This window comes from Atractosteus spatula, chromosome 5 (genome assembly GCF_055471065.1).
Source record: "Atractosteus spatula isolate fAtrSpa1 chromosome 5, fAtrSpa1.hap1, whole genome shotgun sequence".
Taxonomy (NCBI): Eukaryota; Metazoa; Chordata; class Actinopteri; order Semionotiformes; family Lepisosteidae; genus Atractosteus; species Atractosteus spatula.
This window is the reverse complement of record NC_142710.1, coordinates 64,777,132-64,798,612: the sequence shown is the minus strand read 5'-3', so window position 1 is coordinate 64,798,612 and position 21,481 is coordinate 64,777,132. Positions and strand designations below refer to the sequence as shown.

The window sequence follows — 21,481 nt, the reverse complement described above, 5'->3', positions numbered from 1 at the left end:
CCGAAGCAGCGCCTCTCTAGAGACGCCTCGATACGCCGGCCAGCTGGGAGTGAATAGACTGTAAGCAGAACAGACGTTTTGGCTTTTAATTTCACATTCTGACTCTGAGACTGGCTGACGGAATAACGTGAACGGTGTTGGTGTAAGTGTAGTTTTGATACAACTGCCACAACGCCATCGGCCGGGGCAAATTTAACAAATTTGGGCGGCAGTGCTAGGGCATGGCAATAAAGCACTGCTCATCTAGGCAGGAGGTACCTGCCTGGCGACAGCCTGTTCATTTTCAGGTGGCTTCCGTCTGCAGATTTCAGAGCTCGATGAGGCCGCGCCCGGGCGCGGAGGCACCAGCAGCTCCCACCAGGAAGGGAACGATGCTACGGAGCTGCCGTCCGGGTACGAGGGCAGCAACAGCTTCTCAAAGCCAGTTAAATCACACCAGGGCATCAGAACCAGCGTTCACACCTTTCTCCGCACTCCACAAGGAAGTGGGTCGGACTTTTTCAGCCCTGTGTGCTCCAAGGCTCAGGACTGGTACTAAACCAGTAAAAGAAAAAAAATGGGGGGGAGGGGGGGGGGTTTGCAGTATTTCTGACCCTTCTGCAGCCCCTGGTCAATGACAAATACCTCCTTCCAAGACGTACAGTAGCTGTTCGGAGGAGATCGACTAAAACTCCTAAACAAGCCAAGGGGGCTCCATCATTCATCACTCTGGACTTTGTAAGCCCGTGGGCTCATTCCCACCCCTCTAGAGTTAAATAATTCAGCCCACTGCACAAAATCCCGGTTAGAAAAAAAAAACCAGAATAAAAAAGGAAAACAAAGGCTCCCTGAGACCAGTCATTGATCAATCGAGCTCTCTCTCTCTCCCCCCTCCCTCCCTGGAGGCTAGTTTTCAGAATACAGCTTTCTCCCCTGCTTCCACCACCATTTCCCGCTGCTATTCCAACATAAGAACACTGCAGTGCTCGACAGTTTTTTTAAATAATTGGGGGGTTACATCTAAGCAACGGCAAGGGGCTCTTGCATAAGGACTTGGGGGTGGGGGGTAGTGCAGGGGTAGTTAGAGAGCAGGTAGGCACCCTTTCCCTCAGCTGGGCACCCAGCCCCCTCCTCTTCCTCCAGAACTCTCCAGTAAAATCTTGCTGTGTTTAGGAAGCTTTCAGTTCCCTCCTTCCCAGCAGTGCAATTATCTAAACCAGGAGCACAATTTGCTGCCATCAGCTGAATTTCCCTGGTACAGACCTCCACGTGTCCGTTCTGCATCGAAGTGGGCTGGTACAGCTCGGCTGTGCGCTACAGCACTGCGAGTTTAACCCCTGCAGGGCATGGGAGGAGCACATCCCGGGGCCACCTGGGACAGGCAAATAACAGATTCAGATCACCTCTTCTCCACGTCGCAGTGGTTTTTCAATCTGGGGTTTTGTTGAAGGCTGGATAGCATTTTAATAAGTGGTCATTTTGCAATGTGGAAAAGCGTCTAATGTTCCTCATATTTGCAAGATGCCTAGGCTAGATGATGCCTTGCACTGCATCTGCATTTCAAGCCACAAGTATTAAAAGAATCCCCTGTGTTTTGTCTGTTAGTGTTTACAGGAATGGAGGACTGGAATGTACTGTATCTCTGTACACCAACAGAAGGACTGCTCCAGAGATTCTCAGGAAACCTACAAGACCTTTGCTGCAACAAACCCGCAAAAACCCACCAGATTGTATTTTAATTAAGGAAGACAGTGCCCACAAAAGCAATAGGCCCCTGTTTAGTTTGCAGTGCTTTAAAAGGTCCTGCTATATTTAGCATCCCTATGGGTGGCATTCAATTAAAATGAACCACTGAGGCGATTCAAAACAAGTCTAGATAATATCTCTCAGAATAACCTCTGTAGCTGTTTTATTTAACTCTGCTTCAGCTGCTTAGCAGAGGCAAAAAGCCATATGCAGTATATAAAGGCAGGAGTTCGTGGAAAGGATTATGGAGTAGCCTTTCTCCAGCACCGGATCAATAAATATTGATGAGGTCATCACATACACATTGCCATTATATCTCGTTGATGAACGTCATAAGAGTGATTCCCAGCAATCGTTCATAATTTGCGCTAATATCTTGTCACGTGAAAAGTAATTGTTTTGCTTTGTAAGAGTGAGAAATTAAATACCAAGTCACCTTTTCTGTTTGTGATTAACTGTCAAGGCCATTAATTGGGATTGATCTTCAGAGGATCACGATTTAATTGAATCCAGATGTTTATTATCCAACATTCCCCCAGCTAACAAAATGAGCTTAATTTCCATTAAACTAGTTATGTGAATTAGCACTTCCATACAACGGACAGGCAGGAAGTGCTGAACTTACCCAAGTGAGCTACAGTATTTACATAATAAGACCATTTCCATATTAGCTGCAACATGGAACAAATTCATCAAATGCCTTTGCGTCTGCGATTGTGAAATCTAACATTTTAACATTTTAATAATTAACATTTTAATAATGTGTAGAAGACAGTGTAGAAGACGAAGGGGAACGAGTGAAACAGATTCCCCGGTACGATCCCCATCCAGTCGAATGGTTCCTGTCATTCTCAGACTCCTCCAGGTCATGCCAGGCTGACAAAGCCTCGTCCTCAACTCAGCAGCAACTCCGATATTCCGCTGCCCCCAGCAATCGGATACTCGGACTTGCAGACGACCGAAACCACAACCTCGTCACTGTCTCAGAGCGTCTGTGTCTCTGTGTGTGTGTGTGTGTCATGGAGGCGGAAAAAGCATCATTTCCGAAGGTACATAAAAACTATGCCAAATTTCACCAGCTGACTTTCATCCATTTTGTCAAGCTGCGTTCTGCAAACCCAGCACAATGCCGGCCTGAAAGCCCTGTCTTCTTTCAGATGTCGCAATTATTGTGACTGAGGAGTCAGAAAGGATTTTATCAGCCACATACCCCACCCCACCTCTCTCGGTCCAGCAGGATAAACTGTGCCCACAGGCTGCTGAGCTCTAATCTCCCTGTACATTCATCATCCCAGTGAGCTCTCTGCTGTCCTTTTAATGAGATCGAAACCAGGTCGGCCTTAACCCTTAAAAGCCAGGTCCCTGGATAGGGCGCAGAGCAGGAACAGACCACAGTCGCCACACCGTCGTCACAAATGGCCAAACCTGGCAACTTTCTGCTGCATCTGAAACGATTTCCATTCATTTCATAGTCGTCTCAACCCTATAGTCCTCTCCGAGATCCCCTTCTGTTTCACCTTCAGCCTACACGGTTGATGCAAAAGAACTGAGACAACAAGAGCTTCATAAAACCCGCTTCCAGCAATACGAATTTCCCTCCATCCATTTATTTTCTAACCACTTCTCGCAATTCGGGGTCGCAGGGGAGCCGGAGCCTATCCCAGCAGGCAACGGGTGCAAAGTGGGGTACACCCTGGACAGGACGCCGTATAAATATCTGACCCTGCGCTCTGACCCCAAGCTTCTCTCTCCCTGTCTGTGTCTCACAGAGAGCAAGCTGGGGTCTGCGAAAAGACAAATTCCTAATGCAAGAAATTGTATAGGGCTAATAAAGTGATCTGATCTTATATGCATGATTCCCACATGGACACTTTGCAGGGCTTGTTCAAAGTCAAAGCCAACACATGACAGTGAAAGCTGTGTGGACAGATTACACTACGAAGTCATACTGTGTAAGGAAGTTTCATCAAAAAATGTGTAAAATGAAGTCTCATGGAACTGTCCTGTAGCGTAAACTGTCTCTTTTTAAAGCTGCAAATAACCTGCCTTAGCCAAGAACTGCTTTATCTTACAGAACATGCAATCTGAAAATTTGGCAGCAATCTTACAGAAAAAAAAATCAATTGCACTTGTAGGATGACTGGCTTGGCTAATTAGCTCAGCTACCCAGATTTCCAATAATACCCTGGTAAGACTCACAGTATGTTCTTTCTTTCTCAGGTTAGGAAACAAACAGCTACTGCTTTCTAGTACCTCATACTGCTATTGATCTGTTGGGAAACCAGTCCAGCTAGGGTGAGAGAAACCTTTCTACTGTTCTGCCGACAGCTTTTTAAAACATCACTATAACTTAAGAACCTCTTCCTGCCAGAAAATTCCCATCTGGCCTGTTGGAACAGCAGTCCACTGCATAGTCACCTCCTGTCTGAGGACTAAGACCTGCTGGGTCTGCATTCTTCCCAGGGAGCTGTGCACCATAAAATTCTCACTGACCCATTCTTGCAGGGCCCACGAAAACCACAGACAGCTCCCTCCCCCACAACCTGAACACGGGCAACAGTCTTACACGGCAACAGAGCGCGCATCAAACCTTGAAGGTTCATTTCAAAACGGACTAGCAATTCCCTAGCACACGGTCCAGGAAGAAGATTTTCTTGGGCTCCAAACTGGCTGCAACAGGTCGAGGTATTCGCTGGCGGCAACAGGTCAAAGCCTGTGGTCCAGCCATCGTCCCACTCGAGTCTGAGCTCCGCCGGTCGACGCCCACGGTTCGGATTCCTGACACAGAGGCCGAGGCTGCAGACGCACGCACCTACACCCCAGGCTCCCACGCTCCGTGAAGCTGACCAACAGAACAACAGCACTGCAAACCGGCAGGAAGTCACTGGGGAAACTGAGAACCCTTGCAAGCAAATCCCGACTCCACCACCCCTCGCCCCTGTCTCCACAGCAGGGGGAATCTCTCACAGCTAGCAGCATAACAAGGCCTCGAACCCGCACCGTCTGCACAGAGATCAGCTCAGTCTCACAGCAAGACGGTCGATGAGCCTCTGCAGCCACGGTGCCATCAAGCAGAGCTGCGCCACTCCTCCAGCTTATGCCATCGCCCCTGTAGGCACTGCAGGGCTCACAGGGTGAAGAGTCACAGAGCGCCTGACCGCGCACCTTGTGCCAGACGTGCCCTTCATGACTCTCCTGGAGTAGCAGTGAGCCCCTTTGATCAACCACCAGGCACACTCAAATCAGGGCTCTTCAACACGGTTTCTGAATTTGTATGCAAAAAGAAAGGAGCTGCTTTTTCCTTCCAGGGATATTCAGGCAGAACTCGTGCGGAAAGGCATTCCACTTCCAAGGCTCAGAAAGAATCATCTCACACAGGCAGTCCTGCTGGGAGGCAAGGAGTTCACGGGGTTGAAAAATCTAAACTTGTGACTTAATTAAGGGAGAATTCAATTAACAATTAATGCCTCAGCTATGGCCTAGGAAAAGACTGACCATCAGGAGAAAATGATCGCCATGTTCTTTAACATCAACTCAATTAACAGCCTGGGCCATCAATACGGAGAATAAGGGCCAATTTGCTGTGTTTCTACATCGGCAGTAAACGAGGTTTTGTTTTAATTACTGGAGCCAAGATAAATGTTTTAAAAAAAGAAGAAGGGAAAAGGAGTATGTGCAAAATCCATTCCATTAAATAAACCTTTGGGTATCCGAGGAGATTCTTGTTTTGATGACAGTCTGTCTTGTATCAAGTGTAGCTCTCTTCTCTGTTTTTGTTTTTTTAATCCGTGACTTACTGTAGCATGAACCTCTTTTCCCTGGCTTTTCTATTCAGACAGAAGTAGTAATAAAATAAAGTGCTTTTCCTTCCACAGTGACCCGTCTCATCTCCCACCTGACCGAAGCCCTTCCGAGCAACCCCACTGCACAGCAGACAGAAACTACATCATCAAATGAATTAAGCCCTGATTTAGACAGGATACTGGGGCGCACACTCCTACTTTTACAGACAGCCATCTAATACTCAGTAGTCAGGACACTGGTTTAAAATCCCATCTGAATGTGGGAGCCACTTACAGCACATTGTCTCTAGTCACAGGGGCACTGGCTGCAAGCAGCAAGACTGGAGGTAACTGGCAATACTGCCACGATACAAGGTCTCAGATCTTCCAGGATGGGGAGGAATGCAAAAATCTTCAGACTTGGTCACTTGTATCCCACTGTAACCTCACTCGCTCCGGCAGCAATACACAGCGGCAAGCATCTCTTCTGCAGCTGGCTCTTCCTCGCTTTGCCTCAGCCCCTCCCCCTCCTTCCTTCCCTAAGCCCCAGCTCCCCAGCTCCTGCCCCGTGTGCTCCGGGCCCTGGTCCCGCGGTGACAGAACGACCCGCGCCCTGGCAGCCGAACTGTTCAGAAATCAGCCGTGATCTCTCAGGCAAGAGCTTTTCCCACCCGCCGATCCTGCACACCGTGCACTGGCATGCCTTCTGCAGCTTCAGCACTGTTTCCTAACCTACTCGCATGTGGGAGAGAACACATGGTCCATCACTCCGCTCTGCACAGACACTGTACTTCTATCGTGCCAGCCTACTATTTTGTTGTGTCTCATTTTATGAGGTTTTTTTTTTATTGTTAGAACATTTATTTTTGGATTCACTTTAGATGCTAGTGCATTTGTTGTTAAATCTGACCTGGATTAGGGCATTTGCTAAACTAATACCGGACAGAAAGTTGGGGATGGCGTCTTCCTCCTTCTGCCAGCAGGGGTCACAGTTTCGCACTGTGTTCAAAAGTTCCCACTGTGCTCTGAGGTGAGGCGAGGTGGAAACTGGTCAGAATTTAGGGAACGGGCAAAAATCATCTTAAATAACAAATGAAAATCATCATGATAATCATGACCCTAGCCTGAGTAAAATACGCAAATTTCCCGTGGAAGCATATGAAATCTAAATCGATTCATGCAGCTAGGAAACTGACATTTCAACTTGACACAACTTGCACAAGCCAAGAAGAAATCACGGAGGCCAGCACAAAAACCAAACTCGATTCAGTCCGATGGTCCGCCGCGACCATAATCCAGTCACCAGCGCAAAATCAACATTTTGAAATTCAAGCTTTCTTTTTCAGCCCCCTTTTTGGTTTTAAACCTGTAAACAATACAGGACAGTGTCCAGGTGTGAAGATCATATGCTGGTCTGCTGATTTTTTGGGGGAGGTTGAAAAGCAAGGTGTCCCGCTATCCTGGCTCCCAGGGAAGGTGGCTGCGTAGATTCCAGATCAACTGAGCTCTGTTGTGCCTCTCTGCGAAACATGGCAACACCTCTGACCACTCGGGGTGCACCTCTCCCCACTCGGGGTGCACGGTCTGTCTACACGATGAGCCGAGCAGCGGTTCTTTCCTCCCTGCTCACTGTCCCTGCTCCAGATCCTCAGCCATCCAAAAGCGATGAGCCCACAAAAGTGACCAGATATAAAAAGAATGTGCAGCCTTATCAGAAAGGCTATTTTTAATGACATTCAGAGCTCATTATCTGTTAACGTTCTGAAGGCAGATCCCTGAGCCCTGTCATTCCTGATCTACGCAGCCTAATGTGAAGAGCCCCACATTTAATCAAAACCCGCTCTGTGAAGAATTTGACCCCGTGGGGTCACCACTGCCTGGCTCAGTCCAGCCTCCTGTGCCCAAAGAAAAGAAAGGCTTTTTCTTGCTTTTTTTTTTTCACCATGCGTCATGAGACCTCTTTGGCAATAAAAAGGAAAGGTAAAGGAATACTGTAGACCCACCCAGATCCAGGACTGGCAAACTAACCATCCTGGAAGTCACTGACTTAATGATCGAAGAAACCACGAGAGAGATAAATGCAACCGCTAAAAATCGCTTCTGTCGGATTTCTGCTAAAAAGTCTTTTACGTATATAACCAGACAACACTTCCTTTGCGCTGTCTCCTAAATACCACATTGCAACTTTAAAAAAAAATTAGTTAAACGGAAGCAGCAGCCGTGAACAGCAGAGCTACAGTCAGCCAACCGGGAAGAGACTGGAGACAAACTCATTTCTGCAATTGCAAGTCAACATCTCGTTTAATATCTTATCCCGTCTCCTGTCTCCCCCCCCCCCCAACATCTACAGTTCTTGACATCGGCGGTAATGAGACGGGCTTCATTGCGAGGAAAACTGGCTTGCAGGAACACTTAAAAAAACCCTCCGGGGAAGTTAATCCGACTCGGATACATCCGGCCATTTTCTAACTGCTTCTTGCAACTCAAGGTCGCGGGGGAGCCGGAGTCTATCCCAGCAAGCAACGGGCGCAAGGCAGGACACACCCTGGATGGGACACCAGTCCATCACTGGACAGACGCTCACAGCAGATGCCCTGATTCACATGCGTCAGTACAAGAGCCCTCTCTATAACAGCACATTATTCTTATGAGTTACTTGGCCAATTTTCCCGGAAGCCAATTAACCTGCCAGCATGTCTCTGGACTGTAGGAGGAGGCCAGAGCACCTGCATACAATAATGTGATATAATAATAACTACAATACAATAATGAACAATAAGAAATGACCCCCACCACGTGTGCCGAAGAGGTGGCTCCAATAAAACCGCATGCCTTCCACTCTGACGCTTTCCCTTCATCTCGAGCAGCTGCACGACAAAAGAGCATGCTTCATTCTAATTGCTCAGTCCCTTCCTGGCTATGGCACACCACGCACACGAGTAAGTAAAAAACAAACAAAGCAAGCGGCGCCTGTCACACAGAAATTTAATTCGGCTGCATTTATGACCCTCTAGAGTCCCAGGTTCGAGTCCTGCTCATGCAACAACAAGCAAAACGTTTTTAGCCGGGTGCCAGGTGAGCATCAGGCTGGCCTGGCACTGTCAGCTGTAGGTGGCTGCTGGAAGTGGTGCTGGTGGACCTGTAGGTGGCGCTCTTCCCTCCAGACCGGAATCTCTGAACAAACACTGCAATATGGCGACTGGGGTCACTGTGTTGTAGGAGGTGCTACCCTTTAAGTGAGACAAAGCTAAGCTTGTGACTCCTTGGCCTGTATCATTCCTGTGGCTGTTTGTAAGAGTAGGGTTGTGAACCCCCATGTCCATCTCGAGTCCCACTCAGGGCTTGAATCCACCTGGTGCTGCAGTTTCTCTCTCCTCCCCCTGGTCTACTACACTTCCGCTGGAGATGCATAAAACAATCTTTTTATTAAACGTTTCTTCTTAATGGGCTTGTGAATCTCAGAAGAGTCATACTGCGAGAGTAACAGTGCAAGAGTAGAGCACAGAACCTCCTGTCCTGAAAGGCCTTGCTCTGTATATGAGAAGTCTCTTTATGCAAAGGTGCTCGGCCAGTTGTATGCAGCACGGACGCCACTGCATGTGGATTCAAAGGACAAGAAACTGAATTAATTGCAGATATAATACACTGTGATGCGACCTCACAGAAAGATCTGTCTACAATCTGTCAATATCCCAGATTACACCAGGGAATTACAATGAGACACATGCATTCATCCGTTGCATTATCAGACAGCCATTTAATCCTGGTAAGAGCCATAGAAACCCACAGCCTATCCTGGAAACACAGGGCGTGAGGCGGAGCTACACCTGGACAGGACACTCGCTCATCACAGGGCGTGAGGCAGAGCTACACCTGGACAGGACACTCCCTCATCACAGTGCGTGAGGCGGAGCTACACCTGGACAGGACACTCCCTCATCACAGCGCGTGAGGCGGAGCTACACCTGGACAGGACACTCCCTCATCACAGCGCGTGAGGCGGAGCTACACCTGGACAGGACACCTGGACAGGACTCTTGCTCACCTGGACAGGACTCTCGCTCATCACAGGGTGAGAGGTGAGGCTACACGGGGACAGGAGACTTGGACACAAACTCTTCCATGTTCTCTAAATTTGTATGTCACCCTGCAAATAATCCTCTAAGGTGTGAATTATTCTGTATTTCTTTCCTTCGAGGACACTAACTCTGGGTTTAATGTGGCCTATTGTATAGATTCGTTGCAACAGGATTCTCACCAGAATAAACCTGCCTCAAGCACAGCACTGTAAATAAAAACAAAAAGGCAATTCAGGATTCTGCCATAATACTAGATCTTCCGTTTTATTGTCAGAACGTTCGAACGATGTGGCTGCAGACAATTGCCTTTATTTACTCCCTCCTCTGAAACATACCAAGGTCATCGTCTCGTTTCCTTTCCCAATTTTCACAGAGCACAGCGCCAAAGGGGGAAATGTCGTTTTCTCCTGGAACAAATAACTCTGCACACTAATCGAGAGGATGCAACGCGACAGCGGGGCCCAAGGAGGAGCTTCTTGGGTTGAAGGGCACTGGCCTGTTTAACGGCACGCGCACACACAGCGTGCCTTGCACACGACCACGGCAATCCAGCTGGAGCAGGCTAGCCACGGGCGCTTTCCAGAAAGAGTCAGCCCTGCTGGTGACTGGTGGAGAGACTGGTGGAGTGACCGTGGGGCAGCGAAGCAAATGGGCGCGTTATGGAGCAGTGGCGCCCAGCCCTGGTCCTGGAGGAACATGGTCTCTTCCGGGATTGGCTCCAGAGGAGTTCTTAACTGTAGGCACACTGATTTCAGTTTTGCATCCGGGACGTACTGTATGTGTGAACTTGCTTTTAGGGGATACGCAGCTGGTGAACCCTGGACCCACTTCTAAGTCGCAGGTCTGCCCTGAGTCAGATGTGCTGCCTGAAATGTAACTGATGAGATCTGAAGAAGGGTAAAGCCTGGGTGTGTGTCCGAAACGGTGCCCCTCCTCCATGGGGGCGTGTTCGAGACAGAGCCCCTCCCAGCGAGGGGCGTGTCTGTGAAAGTGCCCCTCCCACCTGCAGCCATGTCTGACACCGTGTCTTAGATAGGCACTTCCACCTGGCTTCCACTCGTGTCCTCCTGTTCGTGTTTCACTGTTTATATGAAAGATGTTCAGTGCATTGACTCTGTTACTGCCTTTGAGGCTTTTGAATACTTCCATCGCACAAACAAAAACCCGAACAGGCACGCTCTGGGTGTCTGGCATTTTCACTCAGCCCTCAAGCTGCAGAGCTGGTGCGCTCTCGCATTAGAAACACCTCTGTTGTGACAGAAGCCGGATTTCAGGCCTGTAACTTGACTTTCCTTATGGCAGAGGTCAAGGGACAATTGGGTCTGTGCGTTTCCAAGGGCACTGTGAAATCTTTCCCACACAGCCACTACACTGTCGTGCACTGCGGCAACCAGCTTCTCAATTACAGACCGGGCACTCAGGCTGCAGGTGAAGGTAAAGTGTGGAGCACAGAGCAGAGGGTGGACCGAGGGAACCGTGCCCCCAGCTGCCCTGCCCTACATAGGGTCCACAAAGCCCCTGTAACTTTCTAGCTACAGGAGTCCAATATAGGCCTAACTACTTACACATGACAGTACGAGGTAAGCTTGCTGAACTTCCGAATCCCTTATTTCCTCCCAACCCCCCCCACCCCTGGAAACACACAGGCCTTCAGCACTCTGGTGCTCAGCGGCAGGGTATCTATAGCTGAAACACGCAGGACCTGCAGGAGTGACCAAGTGTGCCTGGGTGACTGCGTGGAGCTTTATGAGTCAGCAGGATCAGGAATAAGTCATGAAGACTAAAGTGGGGGGTGATCTCAGGTGGTTTAATCCTCATTTAGGACTCTTACTGACAAACACACCAACAGCACCAAGATCCTCCAGGGAGTACTCCCCTTGTCGCAGAGTTTAAAAGGACAGAACAGAACTCAAGATGGAATGGGGGGGCTACATTCCCAAGCTCACGGATCTGGAAGAGTGCCCTACTGGTCTCCAATGCAGGCAGCACGTTTCTCGCAAATGAAAGAAATGCTCCATCTTCAGCACCAATAAACAGGATCCAGGGCAGACGAATAATAAGACCGGCCTGACTGCAAGCCTCACAAACACATGCACATCGTGTCAGCCACGTTTCTAATTACACCCCGCCACAACCACGAGGACAGTCATCAATCAAGGGGAAACAAACACTAGCGGGATGGGAAAGAAATGACTTTCTACTCTAGGCCTATGTAAATAGGCAATGAGCTAAACCGAGGATGTCTAATGGCTGACAGTGGGGTGCTGTGCACAGGGAAGGCCTCATAACTCAATGATGCTGCATGCAAGACTGGTTAGGAATAGTCACCATCCCACGTGCTTCCTCCCTCCTTTCCTCAACTGGCATTTAATACTCGGCTTGGGCAAGCTCAGTGCTAGGGGGAGCTGGAACAATTAAAATAGGGTGTGAACCCTGGCTTTCAGCAGCTCTGCACAAGTACAGTACAAGTCTCAGAAGGCAGTCTCTTCTGCAGCTCGATACTAGGCAGCTCAGTCCTCAGTAGATCAATGGCTAAGTGAATGAGTGCAGAGCTGTAGTGTGTTCAGCAGCTCAGTGTTTGAATGCAGAGCTGTAGTGTGTTCAGCAGCTCAGTGCCTGAGTGCAGAGCTGTAGTGTGTTCAGCAGCTCAGTGCCTGAGTGCAGAGCTGTAGTGTGTTCAGCAGCTCAGTGTTTGAGAGCGGAGCTGTAGTATGTTCAGCAGCTCTGTGCTTGAATGCAGAGAAATAGCATGTTCAGTAGCTCAGTGCTTTCAAGCAAAATGTTCAAACAAAAATTCTTTTAAAAAAACGTAGAGACTGTAAGATGTCTGTGATACATTTTTCATTTTAATGTGAATATCTTGGGTGTTTAATCCAATGCAAGTTGGGCAAATGTATTAAATGGTTTGTTGAGCAAGTTAATAAGCCAAAAAGTGCTTCAATAATTTGTTTTAAGAAATCAATTTCTGATTAGATGGGGTGGTGAATCATCTCCCTGTTTAAAAATCATGGTAGGTCTTCAGTTAATATTTATTTATCAAATAGAGAATAATGGGGAAGGGCAAAAGTCCAGCCTTTAAATGGGAGAGTTACAATAGTGATTGAAAAATGTGCTTGGTTTCCTTTGGTGTCAAGATCATAGAATCCATTGACAGGGGATATGGGATTAGCCTTTTTGAACATCAGTTAAATATCCGATCCAGGCAAGTCCGGGATCTGGAAGCGCCTGGTCCCCGTCAGGCGTTTAACTTCCTGTTCCTGCCTGTTCCGACCCGGTTACCGTTTTAATTCATCTTGGATGGACCGCCCGGTTTTGGATTTTCGCCTTCTCTTGGATTCCCCCTTGGACTCACTTCTGATTGTTTGCCTCGGCCACACCTCCCCCGAACACCAGCGCGCCATGGACACGCCCCTCTGTTCTCATTCCCGACCCCTACATGCTTTTTTCACTGTTTTCCTCACTCTACCCCGGATTGTGTCGTCTGCATAGGGTCCGGAAAGAACGCCTCCGTTACAGAAGAGTGACCGACCCCCCCACCCCTCCCCCATTACCTCCAGGGCCTTCCGTTTTTTCGCCAGCAGCTTCTCGATGTTGGATGCCACCTTCTCCACGAGCTCCTTGGGGGAGTTCTTCCTGATGTCAAACTGGTTTCTCTTCTCGCTGTAGATCTGCAGGAGAATTAAAAAAAAAACACAGGAGAGCGAAATTCAGCTGAAGTTTAAACCTCTGTGGAATGGGGGCATGGAGCTAGGGGAAGGAATCGGCAGGCTGGCATTTAACCAGGCACCCTCCCGGGTACTTCTGAGCAAATGCTGGCACTTCCACTGCACGTGCACAACAGAACCCCCCGTGTAACAACACAGCCCCCCGCCTCGAATTCACAAAAGCTGCTGCACAAATCTCGCCAGCACAGTTAAATTCTCAGCCACAGCCACACAAGCCAGCTGAAACTTTCTCCTGCAAAAAGTGCACTACATCATTATATTTCAAACGAACGCCTCTATTACTCAGAGCCACCGCTGTGCTTGCTACGCGCTGCCTGAAAGCATACCGATAAAAGCATTTCTAATAAACCGGCTCTGGATGAGCCATGTTTTTACTGCGCGCCGTCTTCTGCCTTCTCTGCATGCTCTGTTTCCCCGGCAGTCAGAGGTGAGGCGGGTGCTGGGAAGAGGCAAAAATAAAATGCGAGAGAAATGAAAACGGGCGAGAGGCCGCCGGCAGTCTGCCTCGTGTTCCGCGCCGCCTGACAGTCCCCGTGTGCCGAGGCCGCAGCGTTAAGAACAATGTTTTCTTTTTTTTTTACTTTTTAATAACTCTGTTGAATGCCTTTTCCTTAAACGACTAAATGCATGCTGCCTGTGCTTTAATCTTCGCTCAGCTGACAGCTCCTCTTGTTTCCTCCCCGAGATGGAGCCACGCAGAGCCCTCGCTCGTAATTGTTTTTAAATAGGCGTGAAACAGACTTGCATTCTGAAATTCTGCGTCTCGTCTCCAGCGGGAGATTTCGCTACCTTTTGCCCGTCTCTCTCCAGGCTAGAACCTGTATGGACTACATTGTCACAACTGCCTGTCCATCTCAAGCCTGTCCCCTTTGACCTCCATGTAAGCCCTCGTACAGATGGGCACACGGCACGTGCGTCTCTGTGCCACCACTTCTGACCGCAGCAGGGTCAGTGACTCTCCGCAGGCCTGGATTTACTTCCTAAAGCCTCCAACACGTGGTTTCCCAATTCCTCACATCTCACAGGACGCCTTTAAAAAAGAACTGCAACAAAATCAATCATCTCGGAGCGAGCGGGCAATCGGTCCCGCGATTCGGCTACAGGACTGCTCGCAGGATGACCAGTTGATGGCTTCAATTTGGAATCGGCTAAAATGACACATAAGCAAGAGTTCGAAACAGCTAGGAAAGAGAATCAAAAAGGCCTTTAAGCTTATGGAACTTGCTACTGCTACCACCACCACCACCACGTAGTTCGCCTGTGTAACTCCATAAATGGTAACAAGTGAGATAAAGACTTGCAAAATCCATTGCTCACTTTTTTACGGTCTATAATGCACTTAATAAACCCAGCAGGAACTGATCCCTAATGATCAATTCCGTGTTTATTAATAAAAGACAAATTGTAAAATTGCCATCACAGGTGCTCTGCTGATGTATACATGAGACTTCATAGCTTGTTATGCATTGGTGATCTGCAGCTCTCCAAACTGTGAAGTGTCACGCCATAAACAGCTCCAGTCTCTCGCCTCTGCCGCTGACAGAATACTCCCAGTTGTGCACCCTGGCAGCAGACGGGGGGAGATGCACATTGCATGGCTCCCAGCCGAGCTCGGTGAGAGAGAGAGAGAAAGGGGATATTCAGCATCCAATTCCGTTTAACTCCCTAGGGGAGCTCCAGCTCTCTCGGCTTGGGCCTGCTCCCAGCAGTGCCTTATCCGAGATTATTCCGGGGATATGGACAGAGAAAGCCGCTCATCAGAAGCCGGCTCCAGGCGTGACAAGGAACAGCGCCTTTGCAAGTCCGCAGCAAGCTTGCGTACAAGTGCGCGCTCGGCACGCCTGGATCCAGACCGCGCTGGGCAGGGAGACGACAGGGCGGGTGTCTTTGCAGCAGAAACCTCCCGTCTTTCAGGGGCGGGGAGGCAGCAGTTACGTCAGAATCCAGACGAGACGCAGCAAAAACGAGGAGCCGGGTCTCCGATTCGGCACGGTGCCGGGAGACGGTACTGCATTTGGAAAAGAAACCTGCTTTTGCATCTTGTCCCCCCCCGGGAGAGTACACCCTGTGCATCCAGGGGTGTATTTTAAGATATCTGTGGGCGATCAGATCCAAAGAAACCTGTCTCTATTAGCCCATTTGTTCAGCTCCCCCATTACAGCGCACTTCAATTACCCACACACACAACTCATTAGCCGCCAGTAGAGTATTCATCAGGACCTGGACGAGAACAATGGGTTTTCATCCCCGGATGATGATCAGGATAATATGTTACATACTTAATCAACCAATTAAAGGACATTTTTCCTCGAAGTGGTAATGACCTTTATCAGAGTCTTATCGCATTATGGAACATGACCTTGCTGTCACGTCCCCATTAATAGATCACTCTCCCCCTTTTTTTTGTGTGTGTGATGTGACTTTATACATCACTTTGAATCAATATTCATTCACTCGTGAATATAAGAACGGCAAGAACATCCGCTACACCACACCAACCCCCCTACGTCATCCAAATCTTTCAGATGGCCGAAGCGCCCCAGCCCGTCCCGCGCTTGTTTTCCGAGCCGGAGAGGCGCCGCCGCGCTGGGCGCTCTTAGCATATGCAGAAACAGAACTGAGTCAACGGCGAGGCCTGTGCTGCGTGGGCCCAGGAGCAGCCGAGAGCCAGGTGACCGGCTGGTGTGTGACGGCGCTTCAGAAACAGAAGCAGATGATGGAGTGGCGCAGGAGGCGCAGTTAATATGCTGTCGCTGGCGCCGGACGCTGCCAAGCCCGGGGGAGCGGAGCAGCAGACCGCCGCCGAGCTCCCCGACAAGCAGCCTGTGGAGCGAGCCTGGGCGCCAGAACCCGGGCCGGCCGGCACAGACCTGCACGCAGAGGGAGGGGGGGCCGAGGGGGCACGGCCACTCGGTGCCCATCATTTCGGAAAGACGAGCAGTGAAAACCCCCAAACGGAGACAAGCACAGCCCCAGCGCCGACGCCTGGGGAACAGGCCAGCCACTTTCACCGTCTTGCTTGTTGAAAGAAAAGGCTGATCGGGGGAAATGTGAGCAAGGCAAGGGGGTTTAAACAAGCTGTTCGCGTCCTCATATACCGCAGAGGGTACTGGCAGGGAGACACCCTGGGGCTGGGGAAGCTGACCCACGAATTGGGAGCCCCCCCACCCCCCCGTCACTTCCAGAGGGGAGAGGGGAGCGACAGGAGGTGGAACCCCTCGATCTCGACCCCGGTAACCCCAGGGTGCCGCCCACTCTGGAGGCTCGTCACTGCGAGCACCAGAATTCCTCTGGACTCTAATTATTAAAGCTCAACCTGCACATCAGTTCTCAGCTTGACTGGGCTCACCCCCCACCCCATGGAGATAGTGAAGGGGATTAACGCTGATCTACGCTGGCATCGCACACCAGCCGGACCCTCTCCCCGGTCTCATCAGTGGGAGAAGATGGTTAATGAGCCAACCCAGGACAGGCACAGGACAGAGTCCGTGCCGGAGGCATGCGTGTCCCAGTGGACCGGGTTACTGATCTGGACCACGACTTGCTGTGCCCACGGTCCCTCTCCCCTCCCCTTGTCCCCGTGTGGTTTCAAAAGGACAGAGATCCTTGCAGCGGAGACTTCCTCCACCAAAAACAGCCCTGGGTTATAAGTCCTGGGCTATGAGCTCCCACTTGCTGGTGTCCATGTGGTTCACATTGACCTGGAGGGCCTCTCTGAAGGGCATTTAACTGCCCTCCCCCTGAGTGCATGACAAAGCTGGGAGAAATCTGACGTCTGGACAGCATGGCCACCTTAATGAAGATGATGTCCAACGATCATCCCCTCCGTCATCGCTTTCGGCTCTCTTTTCGGCTTTCGGCTGCGAAGCCCGAGCTCCCCACCTTGTGAATATTCCCGACACATGACACATGAGTCCGCGCATCCTTGCTCAGAATTCAGTCCGAAGCGCTAATTAAGTCGGTGTTTATTTCCTTAAGTACAATTGGAAGTGGTGAGTGAAGCTTCATTTTTTCCACTCAGCGACATGACAGCTACAATGCCACTGAACTCAGGATGATCACGCAGATGCCTTCACTCAGTGACTCGTCTGATTCCTTGTTACTTGACAAGTCTATTTTGTCTTGCTGACTGCAGAAGGTCTATTACTACAGCCTAACTGTAATTTTTACCACCTAAGAACAGAAAGTTTGCGAACGAGGCGACCTCGTGACAGCTCTAGCTCGTTTGGTTTCTCGTACGTGACTGAGCTGAGGATCTCTTGCAGGAAACCCGGAGTTTCTGATTGCAAGGGGAGCTTAAATAACGCGAGCATCTCAATCCTTTAAAATGAGCAAACCCTAGGCTTCCCAGGCGTTCCAACTTGTAAAAAGATGCCTCTTTCAAGGCACAGGCTAAGCTTCCAATGCAGAGTCATTAGTGGACTCCTTCAGAATCGGCAGATAAACAAAATCAGAGCGCAGGTGGAAACAAAGCAGAAGGACATTGAAAACCGAGGACAGGAGGCCCTTCTTTACACCAAGGCTGTGGGAGGGTGGAACAACCGGCGTGGATGAAGCCGATACCCTGGCCCCTTTCCAAAAAGGCTGGCTAAAATCAGTGAACTACTAACTACTGAATGGGCTAGATGGACCGAATAGTTACAGTATAGTAGCTAAATCTTCAGTAAAAACTCATACAACTTGTTAAATTAACTTCCAGCCATTGTTTTTTACAAAGGTATTTAAAGATACTGCTTTACTAAGGCATCCTCAGCTTTATGCTCAACAGCGTCCCCTTGTGGGTTTGTCAGGCACATTCATCGAAGAGCGCTGGATCCTTCCTAACTCTGCTCCGGGCGCTGTGGAGCCCGAGGTGGGACTGAAAGGCAGATCGCTGCCATTTGTATGAGCGTTAAGACAACAAGCTGAACAGAGTGACGATGAGGGAGTCAAAATGTCAAATGGAAACAACTGCAGACAATTAAGGACAAAAAAACAACAATTAATTAATTATGATTTTCAAGCACTCTGCTTCAGCAGCGAACAGATGATTCTCACCCCTGTAGATCTGAGGGGATATTTGAGTGCAAATTCGCGCTACTACAGTATGTCGCCCAGCTCTGGACAGTTCTCCAACAGCTACAACCACAAGGTTTTTCAACAGCTGGATGCAACTATGCAGCTAACGCAGCAAACAAGCATACCGGCCGCGAAGAGGCTCGCCTTCTCATTCCAATCGCTAAAATACAGCGCAGCACGGAAATTAGTCTGGAGCATATCCCAAAAGGGGAAAAAAAATAAAGCCAGCACTTCCAAAATAACCAGGTTGCAGAAGAACATAGCGAGAAGGAAATCAATCACTAGCAATCAAGTGCAGTTCTTCAAATCCACTTTCCAGCAACGGGAAATCACGGCTTCATTAATGCAACAGACAACAGAATCATGATTTCTCCACAGCCTCACTCTTCCCTGCTGTACCAGCAGAACACAGGAATCACGAGTGACGAGAACTTCAGGGCATCTAGGAGCCAGGAACTTCCAGGGCCCCGCAAGGGGGCCTCCTGGGCTCCCATACCATCAGGAGCAACAGTTCAAATGCACATTTGTAAGTCCTCCAAGCGACATTGTGAATGTTGCATTATATTAAAATATCATCCTGGCGATGCGCATCTGTCATGTGCATGTGCATGCCCTCGTGTCTGAAAAACCTATGTCTCCCCCTTCTGCAATTCCTTTAGCAGCACCGGTGACAGGCCTAGTTTGCTGCAACACAGTAGAAGTCTGTCTCAAGCCAAACACGAGCTGAAAGCACAGCGCAAAAGGAGAAACAGAAGCAATTTCAGATGCTGGCGATGCTTCGTAGCCAGCAGCCGTGCGCTAGCCTGTAAATACTTACAGCAAGGGCAACCAGGGTGGGCCTGCAGGTTAGCCCAGTTATGTGCGATATGAAGAGCAGCAGGGTTTCCGTTAGGCGCAGCTGTAAGTTCGGAAGACTGGGGAGTCAAGAAAAAACAATAACTAACAGTGCTTCTATTATAAATTTTTCTAAGGAAAAAAAAAGGAGCGCAGTCTGTAACGTTATTCTGCGTACGATAGTTTCATTATACTCAGAGACTGAGATGTTCTCCACTCGTCTAAGGGATAGCAGGGGTGGCAGCGCTCTGATTTTGGCCACGGGGGTGCGGCACAGCTGGGCCTGGTGGATAGCAGGGAGCCCCCAACAGCCCCCCGAGCTGTCCCAGAACAGGAAGTATGTGCCCACCTGGGCCGGGGGCAGCATGCCCTAGCTTCTCAGGGCCAGAGGCAGCGTGCCAGGAAGGAGAGAGACCTAACCTCCCACACAACCAGTGCCACCTGCTCACAGCCTGACCCCCGGAGGACCTGCTCCCCTCGATCCCTGTGCCCAGTGGGCAGGAAGGGGGAAAGGGAAATAAAACGCGCACTGACAAGGGGGCCTGCACAGCTCTTCCCAGCACCGCTGGGCACATGAGGCAGCGGCTCCTGGCACCAGTCCGGGCTTCAGCCCATCAGAGAGCGGGAGCCGATTCCGATATTTTCATTGACCGATTTCGGCAGCAACCTCCCATTATTTCAATTTAAATGCTTTTAGCTCCATATCCCAGCAGTCGGTCTGCCAATGTGGCGGGATTAATGCCTAAGTCTTATTCATAATTTTTGTCCATGTTGTCTCGTTCATAAATCTTACTGTATGTCCATATTTTGTATGTATAGTTTGTCTTTAAAGCATGCCAAGCCCTGACCTTGTCCAAACGGCACTTCATCTTCAAGGTGTTTGCCCAGTCTTGAATTATCTGTCCTAAATCGTTCTGAATTTATTTGCTGCTTCAGTGGCGTGTGCCAGTCCTCCTCGTTTGGTGCCATCTGCAAATTTGACTAATTTAGCTAACTATGCCGGAACCTAGACTGTCCTAAACTAGAATGTTCCTAGCACAGATCCCTGTGGCACTCTGCTAACCCACTCCAACCTTACATCACCCCAACCCGAGTATCCACTCCCTTATCTGTACTTGGTTTTCTACTCATTACAACCATCTCCATCTATACACACAGGCATTTCACCAAATGCGTATCGCCTATAATTTTAGGAAACCGGTTTAGGGTATGGGGCGCAGGTATTTTCAGGTGTCCGCTCAAACCCCTTAAATCTATTCCATGAAAAAAAAAATCCCTTCCAGGCACCTAGGATGGACAGCTTAATCTGAGAAAAACAATATACAGGGGAGACCTTTCATCTACAGCAGGAGTCCATCACTCGGGAGTATAGAGGGAAACTCTCATCAGCGCCGGGCTGATCCACAGCTTTCCAGCACAGATGTCTCCACTGCCAATCATTCAGGCTCCACGGCTTTGCTCTTTTGCCAACGAACAAGTAGTAAAACAAAATAGGCACGGCGGAGTGAAAAAAGAGGGGTTAGGAGACGGAGCCTTGCAACAGGGCCTTTCGGAGTTCGCACTCATTTCAGAGCTACAGTACTGTAAGAAGCAAAGGCCTTCTGATGAAGCACGCTACCCGATTGACATGTCAAAGTCGTCAATAAGGAAAGCAAGCTGCAGTGAAGCATGAAGAGGAGTCAGCTGAAAGCAACGGGGACCGTCTGCAGACAAATTAGACAGTTGCAGTTTATGGAAGATTAAATGTGGTTGTCAAAGCCTTAAGATGCACCCTATATCTCAATAAACCCGCCACCGAAGAGACGCTGGAGAGCATTAAAATGTCCTTCTTTTGTTAAACTGCATTTTTAATATCTTTTTTAAAATCGGTTCATCATCACTCTCGCCCCATTGCCGCCTTTAGTTTTCAAGATCCTCCTCCAATGTGCTGATCATACCGTGGCTGTTGAATGGGGAGATATTCCTGTAGAGCTCGGTTCAGGCAGGCTCATTCCCAAGCAGAGTAGCACAGAAACCAGGACATATAGAGCTCCAAACAGGGACCGAATCCAATGGCCATTACCTGGGCTGTAGGAGAACTCAAATTTGGCAGCATCGGGAAGAAACCCTAAACTGGGTCAGAGCAGCCTGCTCCGCTGCCGAGGAACCCTGGCCTGCCCTCGTTTTAATTCCACAGCTTTCCCAAGGAACTCTGCAGTACAGCAGTACAGCTCAAGAAAGTGCTTACGCACATCTGGGAGTCCTAACTTGGGGTAAAAAAAAAACTCAGTTTACTACG

At 49.4% G+C, this 21,481-nt stretch overlaps 1 protein-coding gene across 1 annotated transcript in view; it reads right to left on the bottom strand.

The window, feature by feature from the left end:
- Positions 1-21,481, bottom strand: part of cacna2d2a (calcium voltage-gated channel auxiliary subunit alpha2delta 2a) — a 252,724-nt gene that overhangs the window by 179,167 nt on the left and 52,076 nt on the right. The window contains exon 3 of the mRNA XM_088915597.1: positions 13,138-13,254. Coding sequence (XP_088771723.1) covers positions 13,138-13,254 — 117 coding nt within the window. The remainder of the gene's footprint in view (positions 1-13,137; positions 13,255-21,481) is intronic.